The 18,695-nt window shown below is 43.1% G+C and overlaps 1 protein-coding gene across 3 annotated transcripts in view; it reads left to right on the top strand.

Moving 5' to 3' along the window:
* PLPP3 (phospholipid phosphatase 3) overlaps positions 1-18,695 on the top strand; it is an 80,462-nt gene that overhangs the window by 11,435 nt on the left and 50,332 nt on the right. The window contains exon 1 of one of the 3 annotated variants that reach the window (XM_079102053.1): positions 202-2,758. The exons of the other annotated variants lie outside the window; for them this stretch is intronic. Within the exon in view, the coding sequence (XP_078958179.1) occupies positions 2,686-2,758 (73 nt within the window). The 5' untranslated portion in view covers positions 202-2,685. Of the gene's footprint in view, positions 1-201; positions 2,759-18,695 lie in introns of those variants that run through there. 3 annotated transcript variants of the gene reach the window in all.

The raw sequence follows: 18,695 nt of genomic DNA, 5'->3' as shown, positions 1-18,695 counted from the left end.
TCAGCAAGTGACTTTGAAGACTGCGGTCCCCAGTCTGTCTTGCTCCCCAGTCTGTCTTGCGAGGCCATTCTTTTGTTGTTGTTGTTGTTTTTGGGTTTTTTTTGGGTGCTGGGGATCGAACCCAGGGCCTTGTGCTTACAAGGCAAGCACTCTACCGACTGAGCTATCTCCCCAGCCCCACAAGGCCATTCTTAACCCCCAGGCTCCTACTTGTGTTGAGTGTTTCTGAGGCTGCTTTACCAAGCTGGTTTTCACATCGACAGCAAGTGAAGAGTTGTCCGAAGTGAGTTAGACTTGTCATTCCCACCTGGGTTCTCTGGATCTAAAAAGGTCTATTAGAGTAATTCTGGAGCATCCTATCCTATTTTTAGTACTTCAAAAATATCTAATGTTTACTTTTGTTAGTGATTATCTTGCCAAGACTAACTCAGAGCATCACCATCTGCCTAGTCAAAGCTTGGGCATTCTGTATTTGTGATTTGAATGACATCAGTCTTCATCAGACTCTGTTGGTCTTGTTCATTATTTCTGCTCATCAGGAGATGTGCTTGGCACTTTCTACGCTTTGATTAACAAAAGCGGAGAACTGATTTAAAATAAAGCTGACTTTGCAAGTGAAGATATTTTTTTCATGTCACAGAGGGTGCAAGAAGGAACATTGAGGGGTCTTCATTGGTGAAAAGGTTGGACACCCTCAAATGGACCAGAGGCTCTGGGAACTTATGAGTGAGGAACACCCCTGGGTCCTGGAGTCCTACAGGAAGGCTTCCTAAGAGAAGTATGGCCCTGAACTAGACCTTTTGCCGCTCACATCAGGCAGCAGTAATGGGTCACCCTGTGAGGGACCCTTTTTGTGTCATGGACTCCATCTGCCATCCTGTGGTTTGGTGTAACCTTTGAGAAATTTGGAGCTTCTCTGGTTAGTGGTTGTGGATGCAGCTCATTCATCAAATGCAGTCAACAGAACTTCCACCAGTAGCCTTCCCCACAAATGGCCCACGTTGTTATAGAGTTAGCAACCACTGACAGGAAGTGGTAGAAATGCTTTTCAGCCACACAGTGGATTTCATAGACACTTGCTCAAAGTAAACTCTTTTGATCAGTTGGGCCTCTGTAGATTTTTAGGGAGAAGCCTCCTAATACTTTATTTCTTCTCACAGCATTTGCTGTCATCCTGGCTATTTGGATTAAATGCATACTCTTTCTTTTTAAAAAATAATTTTTTTTAGTTGTTGATGAACCTTTATTTAATTTATTTATTTATACATAGTGCTGAGAATCGAACCCAGTGCCTCACACGTTAGACAAGCGCTCCACCACTGAGCCACAACCCCAGCATGCGTAGTCCTGTTTTTGAAGCAACTCTACATCATGTGCTCCAGAAAACTGGAATTTTAAAAATATTTCTCAAGGTGTTACTGACTTACTGGAGGCTCTTGTTTGGTGGACTTTGTACTGAAATCTGCTTAGAGAGGATAGCTCCAATCAATGACCATGGAGGAATGGTGGGTCCCTCTCACCTTCTGAAGGATTGCTTTGAGAGGTCTGTACTGTGATCATTGTTTGAATGGGAATTCTCAGGGACTTCTTGGGTCAAAGTACTAAAAATACAGGCTTTATCTTGAGGCCAAGGCAGGAGGATTGTGAGTTCAAAGCCTACCTCAGTAACTCAGCGAGAACTTAAGCAACTCAGCGAGACCCTGTTTTTAAATAAAACATTTTAAAAAGCAGGGGAGTGAGGATGTGTCTCAGTGATTAAGTGTCCTTGGGTTCAATCCCTGGTACCAAAAACAAACCCCAAAATAAACAAACAAACAAACAAACAAAATACAGAGCTTTCAATCCAGGAGAGAATAAATGGTCTTGGTTTTAGGTTTAATTTTCCTAAGACAGTGAGGAACCTTTAATTATGATTTTTGCCTTAAATTGTTTACACTTGTGCTTGTCCCAACTGTGAAATCCAAGGATTTATTATTAATTATCCCTTCCATTGCACAGTTCTACCAAATGATACAGTGCATCTGAGAGTTTGAATTTAAAATTTCTTTCTTGCCTCTATTAATTTTTCTCATCATAGGTCTTCCTAACCTTAAAAAGCAAGCAAAACTTCAAACCCCCCACATCCAGAATCAGCACTTTGCAGGCAACTGAGAAAAGGCTGGGAAGTGAACATTTTTGAACACGAACACTGTAGTCAGGCACATACATGAATCTCATGGACTCTTACAAACTTGAAGGGGGGAACCCCTCTAACTGATGTCATAGATGAGGCTGTCCCCTTCAGAGAGATTGGGGGACTGGCAACTGGCCTTGGGACAGAAACTGAGGAGCTCCTGGACATGAACCAACCAACATTGGTGCTCTTTCCTCCAAGAATGAAGACTGCCATTTGAATTTTCACTGATTACATTTTTAATAATGAGCTTATAAAGCAAGCGAGTCAGAATGTTTTAAAATGAAATGATCAGGTATTGTAAAGTTTGTAAGGTTGATTTGGGGTTTAAAGCCTTTTGACCATATCACCATTTCCTGTTTCTCTGTAAATTCTTAGGGGACAGAGGTTAGACTCAAGATCTTCAGGCTGGAAGGAAAGGGCGTGAACTTTGCTGGATGCTTCCTATGTGGCAGGCAGTGAGCTGAGGCATTTCATGCATTATTAACTTACTTGAATTTCACAACAACCCTATGAAGGAGGAGGTTGGAGTTCATTTCAGTTTTCTCAGAAGCTGGTCAGCAGTGCCTGTTTCAGTTCTTACAGGTGGGTGGTGACCCATTGCATTAATAATTCAACGAGTTAATCTCCAGCAGAGATCATTTACTACGCTTCCAGGGAAAGTGCTTTTCTAGAATCTGCTTTGAGCAGGTCACTGGACCTTATATCTACTTTTATTGCAAGTATCTTGGCTCCAATTTTGTAGCGCCTTTGAAGAAAAGTACAGAAGCTATGATAGAAGAACACTTTGCCAGTGTCCTACAGAAGTGAAGTGGCTGTCCTGCAGAGGGATAGCGATTTCAGATGGCATTGTTAATTTTTATCAGTCTTCTCCAAAGGAGTTAAAAAGCCAGGGGAATGAAATGGCCTGAGCGAGGAGCCTGCACTTTGGAAAAGACTCCATGCGTTTCCCAGGCTATTGTCAGGCTCCTATTCAGCTGAGATTTCAATGGTGGTGTGATTAGCATGAGACCATGTGTATAAAGTAGGTCTTTTTCCCTTTTCCTAAAAGAAGTTTTGTGGCATTTCTTTTTCTGACAGAGTTGGCATGAAGCTTTGACAAACACGGACTCATGGAAAAGTTAAATAGGACTTAGAGCAGGCCCATTTTGTACAGACCCTTCACACTTAGAATGCAGAGCAGCAAAGCCGCTGGCAGGAGGTGTCTCAGGCCATAGGACTTATAGCAAGGCTTTTCCTGCACCCAGGTCCCTGGATGAATAGAACATACCCACAAGGCCCCCCGGGAAAGTGGATCCCAGGCTGTTGACCATTGCTGTTGTCAGAAAGCCACAGAGAACATTCCTGAGAGTCAGCTGTCTATCTTTTCTCAGTGTTTACTGAGATAAATAGAGTGCGGAGGAAGATATAAAGAAATATTCAAGGGGCCGGAGATATAGCCCAGTTGGTAGAGTGCTTGCCTTGCAGCACAAGGCCCTGGGTTCGATCCCTAGCACTGCAAAAAAAAAAAAAAAAAAAAAAAAATTCAAGAGGTGGATCCTGCTCTCAAGGAGCAAGTGAGAAGATGGGCACTTGAACATTTGTTGGAAAAAAACAAAGCCAGATGTCTTGAGCTGATAATTAAATAAAATCATGAAAATGTAGAGTCTAAGAGGTAGCTCACTGCTGATCTGGGCTCTGGTCCCAGCTTTGCTGTATAAGCTGGGTGACCTTGGGCAAATTGCTGCCACTTCACACATTATAAAATGGGAACCATTAGTTCCCTGCCTATCTCATAGAGTGGTGTGGTATCCAGTATGTAGAGGAAAATACTTTGTAACTGTGAACTCTTGTTTGCATAATTGAATAGCAGTGTGCTCTCTTGTCTTCACTCTCCCCAGACACTTGCTGTCACTCACTCAGAGCTGAGAATTTTCTTGGCAGATTTTTTTTTTCTAGAGTGATAATCTCTCTCTCCTATGTACTATCTGTGCAATTAGTATATAGGAGTCACTTCTCAAAACTGCAGCTCTGAGCACATTGGCCCTTCTCTTCAGAACAGGACTTCTATGAACCCTGGCTCACGACACAGTATGTTTGTCAGCATATTTGAGAACCTTCAGAATTTGGCCCCAATCAGCACTTCTGTCTTCCACCCCACTTGCTCCTATGTCCTTCCTTCCTGCCTGTCCTCCCTCAAGTCACACCTTTGCTCTAGACATCTCCACTGCGGCTCTTCCACGTTCTTTCCCTTTGCTCGGTTTGTGCTGCTTAGCTCTTTTTGGCCCCTTCCAGTGCTACATGAGTGAGCCTCTCCTCTCTGAAGCCTTTCCTGGTTTCCTCTGTGAGGAATTGGCTCTTCTTTAGACTCCATACCACTTTGTGTTGACCTTTCTAATGTAAAAATTTTCAGTAGGTTTTATAGTTTTGTACAGTTCTATTTTACTAGATTTTGAGTTCCTAGAATACTATAGGTGTTCAAAATTTTTTTTTTTGTTGTTGAAAACAATAGTAAAAAGTCTTTTAGAAAGTACAGAGAGAAAGCAAAAAGAAAAATAAATTTTTGTTGCCTGTAATCCCATAATCTTGAGGTAGCCACTGGTAAAATCTCTCTTCTTTCTATACACAGCTGGATTATTACTAGGCATAGTTATGAAGCTAAAAACTATGTACTTAATATCTCTATCATGTAAGTCAGTGTGTTGAAAATGGAAAAACCCTTCACTTACTAGAGTCTGTGATTGCCCATAATAAAGTATTAATGAACTTGAGAGAATTGGGAATATGCAGCTAACTTAAGGGCAGCTAATTATTTAAATTCACTTTTGTATTCATATGATGTTTTGAACATGGTCAACAAATTGAATTTATGCCAACCATGATGGCTTCTATTAAAAAATTTTTTTAAACTACCTTCCAGGTTAGGGCTGTATTTAGGAATGATTTTTCTCATCTGAGTGTCCAGGAAAACCTCTAATAGAGGATAGATACTCAAACTGGGGGGGCAAGAAATCTGGTTTATGTCCTAACTGTGGCTAATTGCTAGGCCACTGTGGCTAATTGCTGGGCCTCCTTGGCCAAGTAACCTTCCCTGTTGAATCAGCTGTGAAATGTGACAGTTAAATCTTCTAGTATGAAGAATTCTCTAGTTCTCTTGCCCAAGGGGCAGTGCTTCCTCCACAATCCTGTTCCTTAAAATGATGTGAGGGTCACACTAGCAGGGAGCAGGAAGGGGGAGAATTTTCTCCTTAACTGCTCTCTGTTGGACTGTATTGTCATTCTTGATCTTACTTTTGTCACTTTGAAAGGGTTTATTGCTTTTCAACTCTTAGAAATCCCTTTAAAAATGATTGCTATAGTATGGACCTTTGTTATATTTGCCTTTTTACTTTCCTGGGTCAGTCTTGCCTCTTGAGAGGACTGAGACTAAAACTCTAGAGTGTCTGACTCCAAAAAGAACTAAGACCACAGAGTCTCTACCGTGTTCTCGTGCTTCCTACGTTTTATTCAATCCCTGCCATAGCCTGGTGGAATCGGCATGTTCCTCTGGTTTTCCAGATGACAAAACTGAGGCATAGGAGACTCCTAGGATTTACCTTGGTGCTGTGTTTATATTTCAAAGCTCAGATTTCATTACCATTTAATCAATTACACACCCCACCCCAGTCCAGGACATAGCTCCACTCAACCATCTTCGTTAATATCAAACCTCTGCTAATACTTTTGCGAGGCGTGTTCATTCCTTGCAGGCAGTTCTAATTGTTCAAACGAGGTTATGGTGACAGGAAATCAGCCTTTTATAATTCTAACCCAGCCTCTTTGGTTTGGTAGGGTATTGGTAAAGTAATTATTAACATTAATAATACTATCAATCAATTTATCATTACAAGTGCCTGGATTAGTGGTGGTGATGCACTGAGATCTCAGTAGAGATGCACTGAGATCCTTGAGTCTTCCGGAGTAGATGCTGGGCGACTGCGGTCGTAGGAAGACAATGAGTACTCTGTGCAGAAGCAGCAGAGTGGAGGGAGCAGTTGGCTCCGTCTCGGGGGTGGCTGTTGGAGGAGGGCTTCAGAAGGCGGCAGTGTCACAGTGGCAGTTAAGCACCGTTGTCAAGAAGGGCTGCAGTGATGGACCCGTTTCAGCAGCGTGGTCTTTCTGCTTCTGATCTGCCCTGTACCCGTGACCATTCTTTAGAATAATCTTACTATGCAGGAGATGGAGGGCCCAAGCATCTAGAAATTCTCCTCTCTCCAACTCTTATTTAACAGACAGGAAAACTAGGTTCAGAGAAGTAATTGTCTTAGCAAACGGGTAGAATCCGGAGGAAATACACTCGTGTCTTGTACAGGACTGATTTCAATTCAAGAAAAACATAGCATCCTTTACACTATGGAGATGTTATTCTTTAAATCAGATATTGGCTTATGTGTCAAAACCTTTTAAACCCTAATAGAGCATCCTAAAGCACAGTAATATATTATTATAAAAAATATTCCAAAAAGATGATTATTTTAGAAGGGAATAATCCTTGCTCACATCCTTTCACATCCCACTCCCCAGATGCATCTATTTGAAGAGTTTGTGGTTCTGAGCGGCCTCATTTTGAGTAACGGGTATTCTCATTAACATCTGCCTTCATCCACACTAGGCTTATTACTTCCTGGAGACAGCAAGCCGGAGGCTGTGTTCTGGCCTTTGCTCATATTCTCTTCCCTTCTAACCTATGGGAAGAGAACCCATTCTTAAAGTTGGTTTCTGTTCACCCTGCCTCTCACTACTTCAATGCAGGTTTCTTTCACCTACTGGTCTCAAGCCATTCCACTCTGGTGCTAGTTAGTGATCCTTAACAAGTCACTTGCACTCTGTTGATCTAAATTTCCTTCCCTAAATAAGAGGCAGTTGAGTTACATGGTTTTTGATATCTGCAGAGGTTGTCAGGGAGTCATGGCAGGATACCAGGGGCACTGCCTGTTTCTTGGAGGTCTTGACATGTCGAATTGCTGAATGCTGTCACTGGGTGCTGCCCAGAATGGAGGACAAGATTGACCATGGTACCCTCACACAATATTAACCACACGCATAGAGTTCTAAACGATGTGCCCCAACAGAAAGATGTGTCTTAGAGTCAGTTGAGTCAATCAGTTCTGGGTTCCTATGATAGCTTATCAGTTGAGGCAAGTGTTGTGACCTCTCTCAACTTGTTTCCTCATCTGTAAAGTGGGGACAGCAATTCCTATTTTACAGGTTGTCTGGAGATTGGGCGGTGCCTGGCAGACAGCAGGCTCTTTGACATTATTACACCCTGACCCCTAAGTGTTTGGAAACTGTTATCTGTCATAGATAATTGGCAAGCTTTGGGACAAATGAGTGCATAAGAGAGTTGCTACCTGGATTTGCAGCACGTGTGGTGTACAAAGTATGGATTAGACACAGTTTATCTGATCTTTGAAAAGTGACTTTGGAGTCCTTCCAGAGAACCATGTGGTGGCTGCCCAGATGTCACTACCTTTCCAGCTGCGTTTGCTGAAGGTGTTTTCCAATTGGGAGGGAATATGTTGGAAATTTGTCTTTAATGCATTCCAGTGTTCTGAGGCAAAACCTGCCTGAGAGATTGAGCAGAGCATATTAACCAATATCATTTAAAGTTGATTAAAACTATCATCTTAATTAAATACAAGAGAACAAGAAGTTCTCAGTCTTCTGGTAGCAATTAAAGACTAAAGAGTCAATTTGAAGTTGTTTTTGCAACTCTTAAAATAATACTCCCTCCCCTCCCTCCCATGAAAAGAGTTTCTTAGCCATAGACATGCCCTCACATTGAGGCTTGCGAAAGCTGTTAAGGACCACAAACCTGCTGGCAAAGTCCTTGCTGCCAAGGCATCTGAATGCTCAAAAGCTAGGGGTTCAAGCTCAGGATACGCTGGTTGGGAAAGAGAGCTCAAACAAAGGGCCTTTTGAGGCAGGAAACTGGGCTTTGGCTTCAACACAGAGCAATGTGGGATTGGAAAAGCGCCCTGGGACTTGCTGAGGAGAAGAGAAACTATGAGATCGATGGAGAAAGTATAAAGTTTCTCCCTATAGTGAAGTATTATATTTCAAAACCTTCGAAAGTTAGTTTCAGAAGGAGTTATCTCTCTCCTGTCAGCCTAATCAGCATGCCTATAAAATGTGGACTCGACAACATAGGTCTTCTAGCAGTGAAGGGGAATGATCCACAAAGATACAGAGACATTACCTTTCTAGAAAGGACGTCTGACCTGAAGAGCAGTGGTTTTGTTACAAAGCCCAAAGCAACTCCAGTAATCAGTGCATTCATCCGCCCACTTCATCTGCAGCGGGTATTGATCACCTGCTATCTGCTAGTTTGACGCTGCTGTGGGATTAAAAAGATACAGTTCCTACTCAAGGAGCTCAACATCTAGGTGACCAGAAGGCGCAGGAGATTGCCCTCTGGGATGAGCTCTTCCCTCTGCAGTCACATACACACGTTCCTCCTCCCTCCACCTCCCTAACTTAACTGGTTAATAGAAGTCAAACTTCTAATACTCATATTCTAAATAGGAGCAAACTTACCCTCTAGAGGAGGCCAGCAGGGACAGCTCAGGAAGACGAGGGTTAGCGACAGGGGAGAAGACTCCATTACACAACTCAAGGAGAAAATAAATCCTGGTGGATTCTACTTTTCATTTTTTAAATATTTTAATATAAAAAAATGCTCTTTCTTTTTAATATATCTAAATTTCACTTATCAAGCGAAGACTTCCTGTCAACTGCTTGGTAAGTTGGGGGTGGGGGAACAAAAAGAATGGCCAGGAGGAGGGTGGCTTTGGCAGAACCATCAACAGTAGGACTGTGCTGAGAGGGCATGGGTCCACTGAGCACTGTCCCTAAGAAGGGCTTGGTGTTGGGTCACACATTTGAAAATTGATTCCTCTGAACAGATGGGACCCAGAGATGTGAGGCAGGAAGGGACGTCTTTTCATAAATTAGTGATGTTACATGTTTGCTCTATGCCTCAAGTGTATTTCAGCCAATGAAAACACCTGCATTCTGAGGTTCCAGGGCCTTCTTGCATCTGCAAACGGATGGTCTGACTTGAGTTTGATGTTGTCGTGAGCTATAGGGATGGCTTTTCCCTTAGCTTGGACTCATAAAATGCAGGTAGCATTTTTGAAAACGATACCTAATCAGAGAAGCTACAATGGTTGATTAGTTTATTGGCTAATATTTGGAAGAAAGGTTTCTAATGTTTTTATATAGACTCAACACAACTTTTTTTGCGGTGGTAAGGATTGAACTCAAGGCTTCATCCCTGCTAGGCAAGTGCTGTACCACTGAGCTATATCCCTGGCCTCCACACAGTTGAATTAGAGTATTTGTATGATTAAAATTTGGAGAAAATGTTATGTTTTTTTATGGAGGGGCATAGATGATAAGCATGGGTTTATGTAGAACAGTGTAATCTGAGGCAGGGAACTCATCTTTTCATTATATTCCTAGTGCCTAACATTAGGCCTAGCACATATAAATTGTTCAATGAAATTAAACAAAATTTAGAAACTCAAGTCATTTTTAAAAAAAAAAATTGTTCTTTTTGTTCTGATTGTGCATGCATTTATACATTTTGATAGATAGATCATACATAAATGGAGTGTAATCTCACATTTTTCTGATTGTACATATTGCAAGATCACTTTGGTCAGGCAGTCATATATGTACATGAGGCAATAATGTCTATTTCACTCTACTATCATTCCTACCCCATACTCCCTCCCTTCCCTTCACTCCCTTCTACCTAACATGAAGTAACTCTGTTCTCCCTATTCCTCCCTCTCTTATTGTGAATTAGCATCTGCATATCAGAGAAAACATTCGGCCTTTGGTTCTTTGAGTTTGGCTTATTTCACTTAGCATGATATTCTCTAACTCCATCCATTTACTAGAAAATGCCAGAATTTTATTCTTCTTTTAAAAACTCAAGTCATTTTTGATCCTAGCATGTGTGGGTGTATATATATATATAAACATATATATATATATACACATATATATATACACACACATATATATGTGGTGTATATATGTATACATCTCTCTCTCTCTCTCTCTATATATATATATACACACACATATATGTATATATTCCTTTTTCTTCTAAAAGGTAAATTCATTTTCCATTTTTGATGAACTTATATCACCTAACATCTGGAAAAGATGGGGAAAAAAAATCACATTGATCATACTTGATTTACTGTGTAATACAAACATATTGCTATTTTATTGTATTTCTTTTTTATTATTTTTATTTGATTTCCTTTAAATTATTTAGGGTATATGATTTTCTTTCTTTCTTTTTTTTTGGTGCTGGGGATCGAACCCACGGCCTTGTGCTTGCAAGGCAAGCACTCTACCAACTGAGCTATCTCCCCTTCCCCAGTGTATATGATTTTCTAATTGCTACTAGTCTCCATAATTAAAATTATCTTTACTTGACCAAATAACTCTTTTTTTTCCCCTTTCTTTGGGACCAGGGATTGAATTCAGGGGTTCTTCACCACTGAGCCACATCCTCAGCGCTTTTTATTTTAAGACACCATCTTCCTAAGTTGCTTAGGGCCTGGCCTAAATTGCCGAGTCTGGCTTTGAACTTGGAATTCTTCTACTTCAGCCTCCCAAGTTGCTGGGATTACAGGCGTGTACCACCACACCTGCTATCTAAATAACTCTTTAACATCATTTGGAATTAGGCATCACCCTTAATCACACATAGGATCCCCCCCCACACTTTATTTTACTTCCCTTACTGTATGTTCCCCAGTCAAGAGTCTAGGTGGGTACCCTTGCCTCTTGTATTAGTTTGCTAGGGTTGCCACAATAAAACAGCATGGCTTAACAGAAACCTGTGTCTCCCAGCTCTAGAGGGTTAGAAGTTCCAAAGCAAGGGAATGCGAAAAGATTCCTTCTGGGGTCTGTGAGGGAATCCTGTGTTCCAGGCTTCTCACCTTGACTTGCAGATGCTGTCTTTGTGCCCACATGGTGTTCTCCCTATTTGCCCTGCATACATGCCCTGTATTCAGTTCATGAAGACGCCAGTCACTTTGGATTAGGGCCCACCCTATGACATTGTTTTAACTCTGTAAAGACCCTGTCTCGAAATAAGTTCATACTCTGAGGTAGTGAGAGTTAGGACTTGGGCATATGAATTTGATGAGGGGACAACATGATTCAACCCTTTAACCCCCACCCCCCGCCATTTGTATGTGAGGAAATTGAGGACCAAGCCAAGTAGCTTCAGACTTGCATTTAGACCGAGCATGAAATGGTACATTTTCGTCACATCCTGTTTCCTACTCATCATTGAAAACACCATGAACAGGGGAAACAGAGGTCTCCCTTGACCTGAGTTTACTTAGTATGAAATAATGTTTGGAGGTTATTAGCTGCTAAATTTGAGTTTGACCAGTTGAGACTTACATTTTGAGGTTATTTAAAAATCAAATTAGGTACAGGATACTAAACTTATATAACTAAGCTTTATCGCTGTGAAGCATTTTTTAAGCCTGTTGGATCAATTGTCCCATTCTTATTCAGATCCATAGGTTAATTGGCATCCCAGTAATTCCCTGGATATAAGGCCACATTTCATAGCAAAACTAGTCAATATTAGATATTGGGCATTGATTTTCTTTTCTTTCTTCCCCCCTCTCTCTCTCTCTCTGGTAAATTGCTTATTTTAGCTTTAGTTTCCTTCTCCTGCTAAGTGACTATGGGGAACCTACAGGTACACACACATATATGGACCCCAGTAACCCCAGAGAAGTCTAGAACCAATATGGCAATAATCAGCAAAGGTAGCCAGCCAGTCCCTGGTCCTTAGGCTGTCCTCGTTCCCAAGGAAGACAAAGGCCCTGCCAAAGGTGGGAGAGTGGGAGTGGAAGTAGCCTTCATTTTAGCCCCAGGCAGAATTGAAGCCTGTGAGTAGCACCCTCCAAACTGTGTGGTGTGAAATCACTGGTGTCCCTTTTCCACTGGATACCCTCAGGCAAAACACCACTCCTCACATGGATATAAAATGAAGGGTTTGAACTATGACTGCCCCATGTCCCTCATTGAGTCTATGCTTTATTCAATATAGATATTACTGGGGGAAAAAATGAATGAAAAGAGAATGAACCAATGTATCATGGGACAGAGATGGAGACTGATGATACGAAGCGACCAGGGAAGTTCCAGAGGACATTCCATTCAAACCAGCATGAAGTGCTAAGAAAAGCCCCGGTTATTTCCCTTTGGCTGGAAATAATCAAACATTAAAGAGACTTTTTTTTTTTTTTTAGTTCTATATATACTCTTGCTTTTGCCTGCTTTAAAGGTTCTGTGTCGATATCCTGAAGGGACAAAGCTATCCTAATCATTTTTCTTCATTCTAGTGTGTTTTGTAGAGAAGACATGAGCAGTCACAGTAGTGCCCGTGAACTAAGAGCACTCTATATATGGTACTGAATCTTTAAGCTTCATAGTTAACCTTCAAGATTAATTGTAATAACTTCGTTTTCCCTGCGTCATGGAGAGGTGAGCAACTTGCTCCGTGAAACAGAACTAAAGAGAAACAGATCCAGGCTTCAAGCGCACATCTCCTTCCCTGCAAAGCCTGTGCTAGTTCTGATCTCTTTCTGTTCAATCACTCCCTCAGGACCCATAAAATAGCCAAAGGCTGTGGACTTTCGCAATACATATTCCGTAATTATCTGTGAAATAAATAATGGATCTCTTTATGGGGCAATAGAACCCTTGTGTCTCCTTATCTCCTCCAGCCATCCTCTATTCATAAAGGCAGCAGTAACTGAGCGTTTTCTGTGTGCCAGCCCCGGGATTATTCATGGCATCTCCGCATACTCTTTCTTATTCCTCCTGTCTTGTTGTGAGAGGTTAGGTGACTTGTTTAAGGTACAGACTAGGACCTAGGTGTGTCTGCGGACTCCACGTGCTTGCAGGTATCTCATGCCACGATTTCCCTTCATGCCCCGTTAGCCCCTCAGTTCTCATCTAGACAGGTGCATTCTGGCATGGTGTGTTAGGGTCACCTGGGGAGTCTGTGGAGGGAGATTGCAGAGTCAGTTTAGAGGAGCATGAAGAGGAGCGTGTGAAGCCATGAGGGAGCCAGCCCCAGACGCTCCTGGAGAGCAGGCTGTGTTTATTTGAGTTGTGTTGTCCAGGACCCAGAGTGGCGTCATGGCTGGGAGAGGCCTTGACCCATCTCATTCAGGGTGGATGGGGATGTGTCTAAGAATGTAGAAGGCTGCTCCTCGGGAAGGTGATTGGTCATACCTCAGGAACCAGCTGTCTCCAGCTCCTGTGCTGCAGCCCATCTCCCACAGGGCCACCAGAGTGACCTTGCTCAACATGACCTGGCTCAGGCATATCCATATTTTGAGTCTCTTCTGTGTACCCAGCACTGTCGAGAGGATAAATATTAAACATTGGCCCTGCCGCCTAGGAAGTCAGTCTTGTTTGAAAGCCGCATATACAATATAGAATTTTAGAACTGATTAGAGATTGCTGAGACCAGCTTTTCTTAGAGAATGTTCTGGATAACCCAGGTTCTTCTGGGTTGGTCATTACCCTGGTAAAACTGGACAGTGAACTTTGATGAAGGCCTCAGGGGAGATGTTCATGCTGAACTTGCTCTGGCGTGTGGCCAACTAGTCTAGCCTCCTCTCCTTACTGGACAAGGAGGCTCAGTGAAAAAAAGGGACTTTCTTGAATCACCAGAGGGTCCAGTGTTGGGCTCTCAAGCCCCGGCCAGGGCTTTTCCTGCTGTGTAGAGGGCTTCCCAGTGTTTCTCCCCACCCTCCATTTGTCTGCATAGCAGACAGTCCTGAGGCACATGTTTTCTCATGCGTCTTGAAGTCAGGTGTTTCTCAGGCTTTCCCTCTTCTGAAGCCTGGCATCGAAGTCATCCCATTTTCTTTCTTAAAGCTGTTCTGACAAAGATACAGGAAAACTAAATTCGTGACGAGGCAGAAGAGAAAGGGTGAGGGGAACTGCAGGCTCGAGTCCTCACCCGGTCTTTGGCGAGCTTTCCCTCTGAAGGAACCTGGCTTTTCTCGTCTCCATATTTCCTCTCCGTGGCACACAGCAGGTGCTTGGTAGACATTTGTTGTGGCTTAGAATTATGTTTATTTGGTGTATGCCTGTGTAATTGCATGATATGTATTTTACATATGAGTTTTTTTAAAATAGCCCTTTCATTCAGAAGTGAAGTTTTTACTTTTTAGACCAGGGATTCCCAAATCACCTTGAGATAGAATCACTGAAGATCTTAAAAATAAGAATTCTTGGGTTGGGGATGTAGCTTTTGCCTAGCATGCTCCAAGTCATGGGTTTGATCTCTGGCACTACAAAAAAAAAAAAAAAAAAAAAGAAGAAGAATAAGAAGAAGAAAAAAGGAGGGGGAGAAAGAATTTCTAGGCCCTCCCTGAAAATTCTGATGGAGGGAATCTGAAAATCACCATTCTGAAAATCACCATCCAGAGGAGAACCTTGTTCAATTCCAAATTTTACTTTTTAAGGCTGATATGAAAATGAGTTCTAGCCTCCAAGTCTAGAATCTTAACACAAACAAACAAAAAACAGTTTGCACAGGAATATAGCAAAGATCTACCCAGAACAATTGGCCAGTATACCTTGTGTCAGACTGCAGAGGGTGATGGAGAGAAATGATTCGCAAGCCTAATTAGACCTGCTCCCCGGTTCTCAAACCTGCAGCTCTAAGCCTCCTGCTAATTGGCAGTCCCTTAATAGATTAGGACTTGGCATCAGGTTTGCATGTTATTATAAACCACACACAGAAAAACCCAGTGGCTGAGGAACTCCTGCCAAACCCAGGCCTGGGTTTTGTGAGGCTTTTGAAGTGCACTGGTCTTTCAGTGTTTTGTATAGCCAGTGTACTGAAAGGCATCAAACCATTCCTTTGGATGGGATTTGTGAAGGGCAAGTTTGTTGAATAATTAATTCCCCAAGACCCATTCTGTCATCTTGATGGACAAGCTGCAGCCCACATATGCAGCCTCGCTCTCAGCAGTCCTTGGAGTATGACAGAGAGATTATTTCTCACGGATATTGTCCTACTCCTAGGAATCACCCCCTTCCCCTTTGTGCTTTGAGGGGAGAAGGAAGGAACATTAGCATGCACCTGCTGTGTGTGTGGAAGGCTGTTGGACACACCATGTCAGGAAATCTTCATGGTAGCCTTGCAAGACTGCAGGACCTGTTTTGCAGATGAGGAAACTGAGGCCCAGAGAATTCACTAGTCCAGAGTCACATTGCCATGGCTTGGTAGAGGTGGGAGGGACTTGTCTGTTACTTCCATACTGCAGCAAAACCAAATCACACCCAGGAAACCATCTTTGATTTTTCTTGAAGCTCAGTTGAAGAATACAGGCTGGGACACAACTTCCTGTGATTTACATCTTGCACTGTTTGCATCTGGGATAAGGTATGTGCTATACACTCCCCCTTCCCCACCTTATTTTATAGTGGAGCCTCTATTGCAAGGTGGGGCTGTCCAGGACGGGGTATGTCACACGCTGGGGAACGTGGATTTGCAAGTGATCTCAAGGCCTTTGGTTCTCGAAGGCACATCAAGCTTCCTCAGACTCTGAGCAGTCTCCTCCCTCTTGTCCTTCTAGTTAGGTGCCACTTGGGAATCCTTCCGTGTCTTTTCAAGTCCATTTCCACAAAGGGGGAGCTGTAGTGGAGGCTGAGATTTCCATGAAAACCTTTTATTTCTCAGGCAAACATACCAGGCCGCTCTCATGGCAATGCCATGGTGAAGGGGAATGATGTTATTTGGCATTTTGCCCTTTAAAAAAGTGTATGTGTGGGGGTGGGGTGGGGTGGGGTGCAGGAGGAGGAGGATGGGCAGAGGGAACAGTGGGGGCTTTGTAACTGACTGCAATAGAGGGGTCAGGTGGGCAGGGTTACCAAGGGAAGGGGGGATAGTGAAGGCCTCACTCCCCCCCCCGGGGGGCATCTTCACTATCCTCTCCCCCCACTCTGCTTGATTCACACATATTTTGAGAGGTGGTAAAGGGGAAGTTAGGGAGATTTTTTGTTTTGATTTGGAAGAAGGACTCTAGACAGTCTGTCCCTCTGGGGGAAGCTGGCTCCTTGCTGCTTTGCAAGGATTAAGGGCCTGGCTTCCAGAACCATTGGAGAAACATCCTAGGAACTACTCTTTTCTCTCAACAGCTGAAAAATGCATCACAGAGAGTGGCTTCCTGGGGAGCTCTGGCAAGAGAACCTAGCTTTGGAACAATCAGGTTCCTATAGCAAGCCACCTAGGAGTCATTGACTGCACCAGCCCTGCCTGGTGCATCCCAATGCCTACATTTTGTGGTCCCCATCCTGCTGGGGGAGGGCCATGTGTCAGAGCAGCTAAGAATAGCCACAGAGCAACTGGATTTCTATCTGCAGGAAGAGTGCTGCCCATTTCTGAGGAGCACTCCTCTCAGTTCCAGTCAGAGGCTCCTGAAGCTAGAAAACGTGACGGTGCCCACTTCTGTGGAAGGCCAGCTGGACCCTGCTGCGTTCCCGGCGCTGCTGCTCTGGGACCTTGCCTCTGATCCTCAGTTTGGGCCTTTGTGAAGTCCAAAGCTCTCTGCTTACCTGAGAAGGGTTATTGGGAGAGATATGGGGCACCACCACCAAGCCCCTAGAACAGCATCGAAATTGCAGCAGGGGTTCCCGTCTATTCCCTTGGGTCCCTCTTCCCATTTTTTTTTTCCGGAGGCCTCCTTCTCTGACAGAGCCCAGTGCTGCAGACATTTATTCAGATTTTATCTGAAAGCCTGAAGACTTGAGGTGTTTTCTGGAGCTGTTCTATAGGAATGAACATCTTTGAACTCTGGAGGTCTCTGCTTGGCATCTATCTTCGCAAATGGAAAAGAAAGCGGTGTGTTCTGTTACCTCAGCTGGGATGAGGTTGGGTGGCGAAGTTCTCCTGCCTCATAGAAATGCCCTGGAAGTCCCACACCTAGGATTAAGATGCAGACCCCTGAAACAGAAAAGCCCGTGAGACACCTGGTAAGACTGGGTGCCCCTTTGATTTTACACATGAAGAAAAGGAGCCTGAGAGAGCAGAAGTGAAAACACGCTCCTGTGGTCACACGGCTGGTTCTCAGGAGAACCAACACTGAAGACACAAGTTATTTTTATCAGTTGTTGTTGATGACTATTTATTTTTAAGTACTGGGGATCGAACCCAGGGATGCCAAACCATTGAGCTGTATTCCCAGCCCTTTATTATTTTGAGACAGGGTCTCACTAAATTGCTCAGGTTGGCCTTGAACTTGGGATCCTCCTGCTTCAGCCTCCTGAAGAGATGAGATAACAGGCTTGCGCCAGCGTGCCTGGTACCTATTTCTTAAGATCTTTAGTGGTTCCAAAAACTTAACTCCTATTCCTATACTTGCTTGTAGTAATCTTATGGATATCAAGATATTTCTTCTACTGAACCAAAAACTAGTGTTGGATTATTTTACCCTCCCAAATATTGACTGAGCTGACTCCTGGCCCAGACCCCTAATGACCTCCTATACTCAGTAGTTAAAAGATTGACTAATTTTTCTAGACCAGACACAACTTGGAATGACTGCAGTAGATCTACTTGACTTCAACTTGTTTCACTTTACTACAATCCTTGTGCTGATTAAAAATAGAAACCTAAGTAAGAAAATTCTTTTGGATTTAAGAACATTTTAAACTGCTGGGTTTTTTTCTTATATTATTATTAGCATGCATCTTTTCAGCATCTATGTTTTAGGAAGTAGATGAGCTCTCTCAAATTACTTTTCTCAGTGCCCACCCCACCTTCAGGGAGAAAAGTCGGGTTGGGGGGATGAGAATGGAATAGCAGTTTGTAAACTTCTTGTGAAGAACACCTTTCTAGTTCTGAATTTTTTTTTCTTAGTTATATATAGCCTTGAAGCTGGGTGTGGTGACACAGGCCTATGTTCCCGGCTACTCTGGAGGCTGAGGCGAGGAAGATCCCACGTTCAAGGCCAGCCTGGGCAACTCAGGGAGACTCTGTCTCAAAATAAAATAAAAAAGGCTAGGATGTAGTTCACTTGCCTAACATGTACAAGGTTCTGTGTTCTTTCCCCAGTACTACCCCAAAAAAGGAAAGTATGTGTGGTTGCACCTTGAGTGCCTGATTGTCATATCTAACGACAGCAAGTCATCTTTTAAATATATTTATTATATTAAATAATCAGTAAACAGGTACTGCATGCCCGCTGGCTGCAGTCATGTGCTGATGGGTATCTTCATGCTGCCATTTTAGTAAATGCCACTGTAGAAGCTCCTCTCACCTGGCTTATGGGTCTTTGTCCCTAGAGTGTGCATTCTTCACGGGCAGGGACTGTGTCTTATTAATGTCTGTAGCCCATAATTTTCTCAGTGAGGAGTTTCCTCCTTCAAAGCAACTCCTTGCTCTACCCAACTTCTTGCTCACCCATTGCTATTTGGAAAACCCAGG

This window comes from Sciurus vulgaris (genome assembly GCF_902686455.1).
Source record: "Sciurus vulgaris genome assembly, chromosome: 1".
Taxonomy (NCBI): Eukaryota; Metazoa; Chordata; class Mammalia; order Rodentia; family Sciuridae; genus Sciurus; species Sciurus vulgaris.
This window is presented reverse-complemented; position numbering and strand designations above follow the sequence as displayed.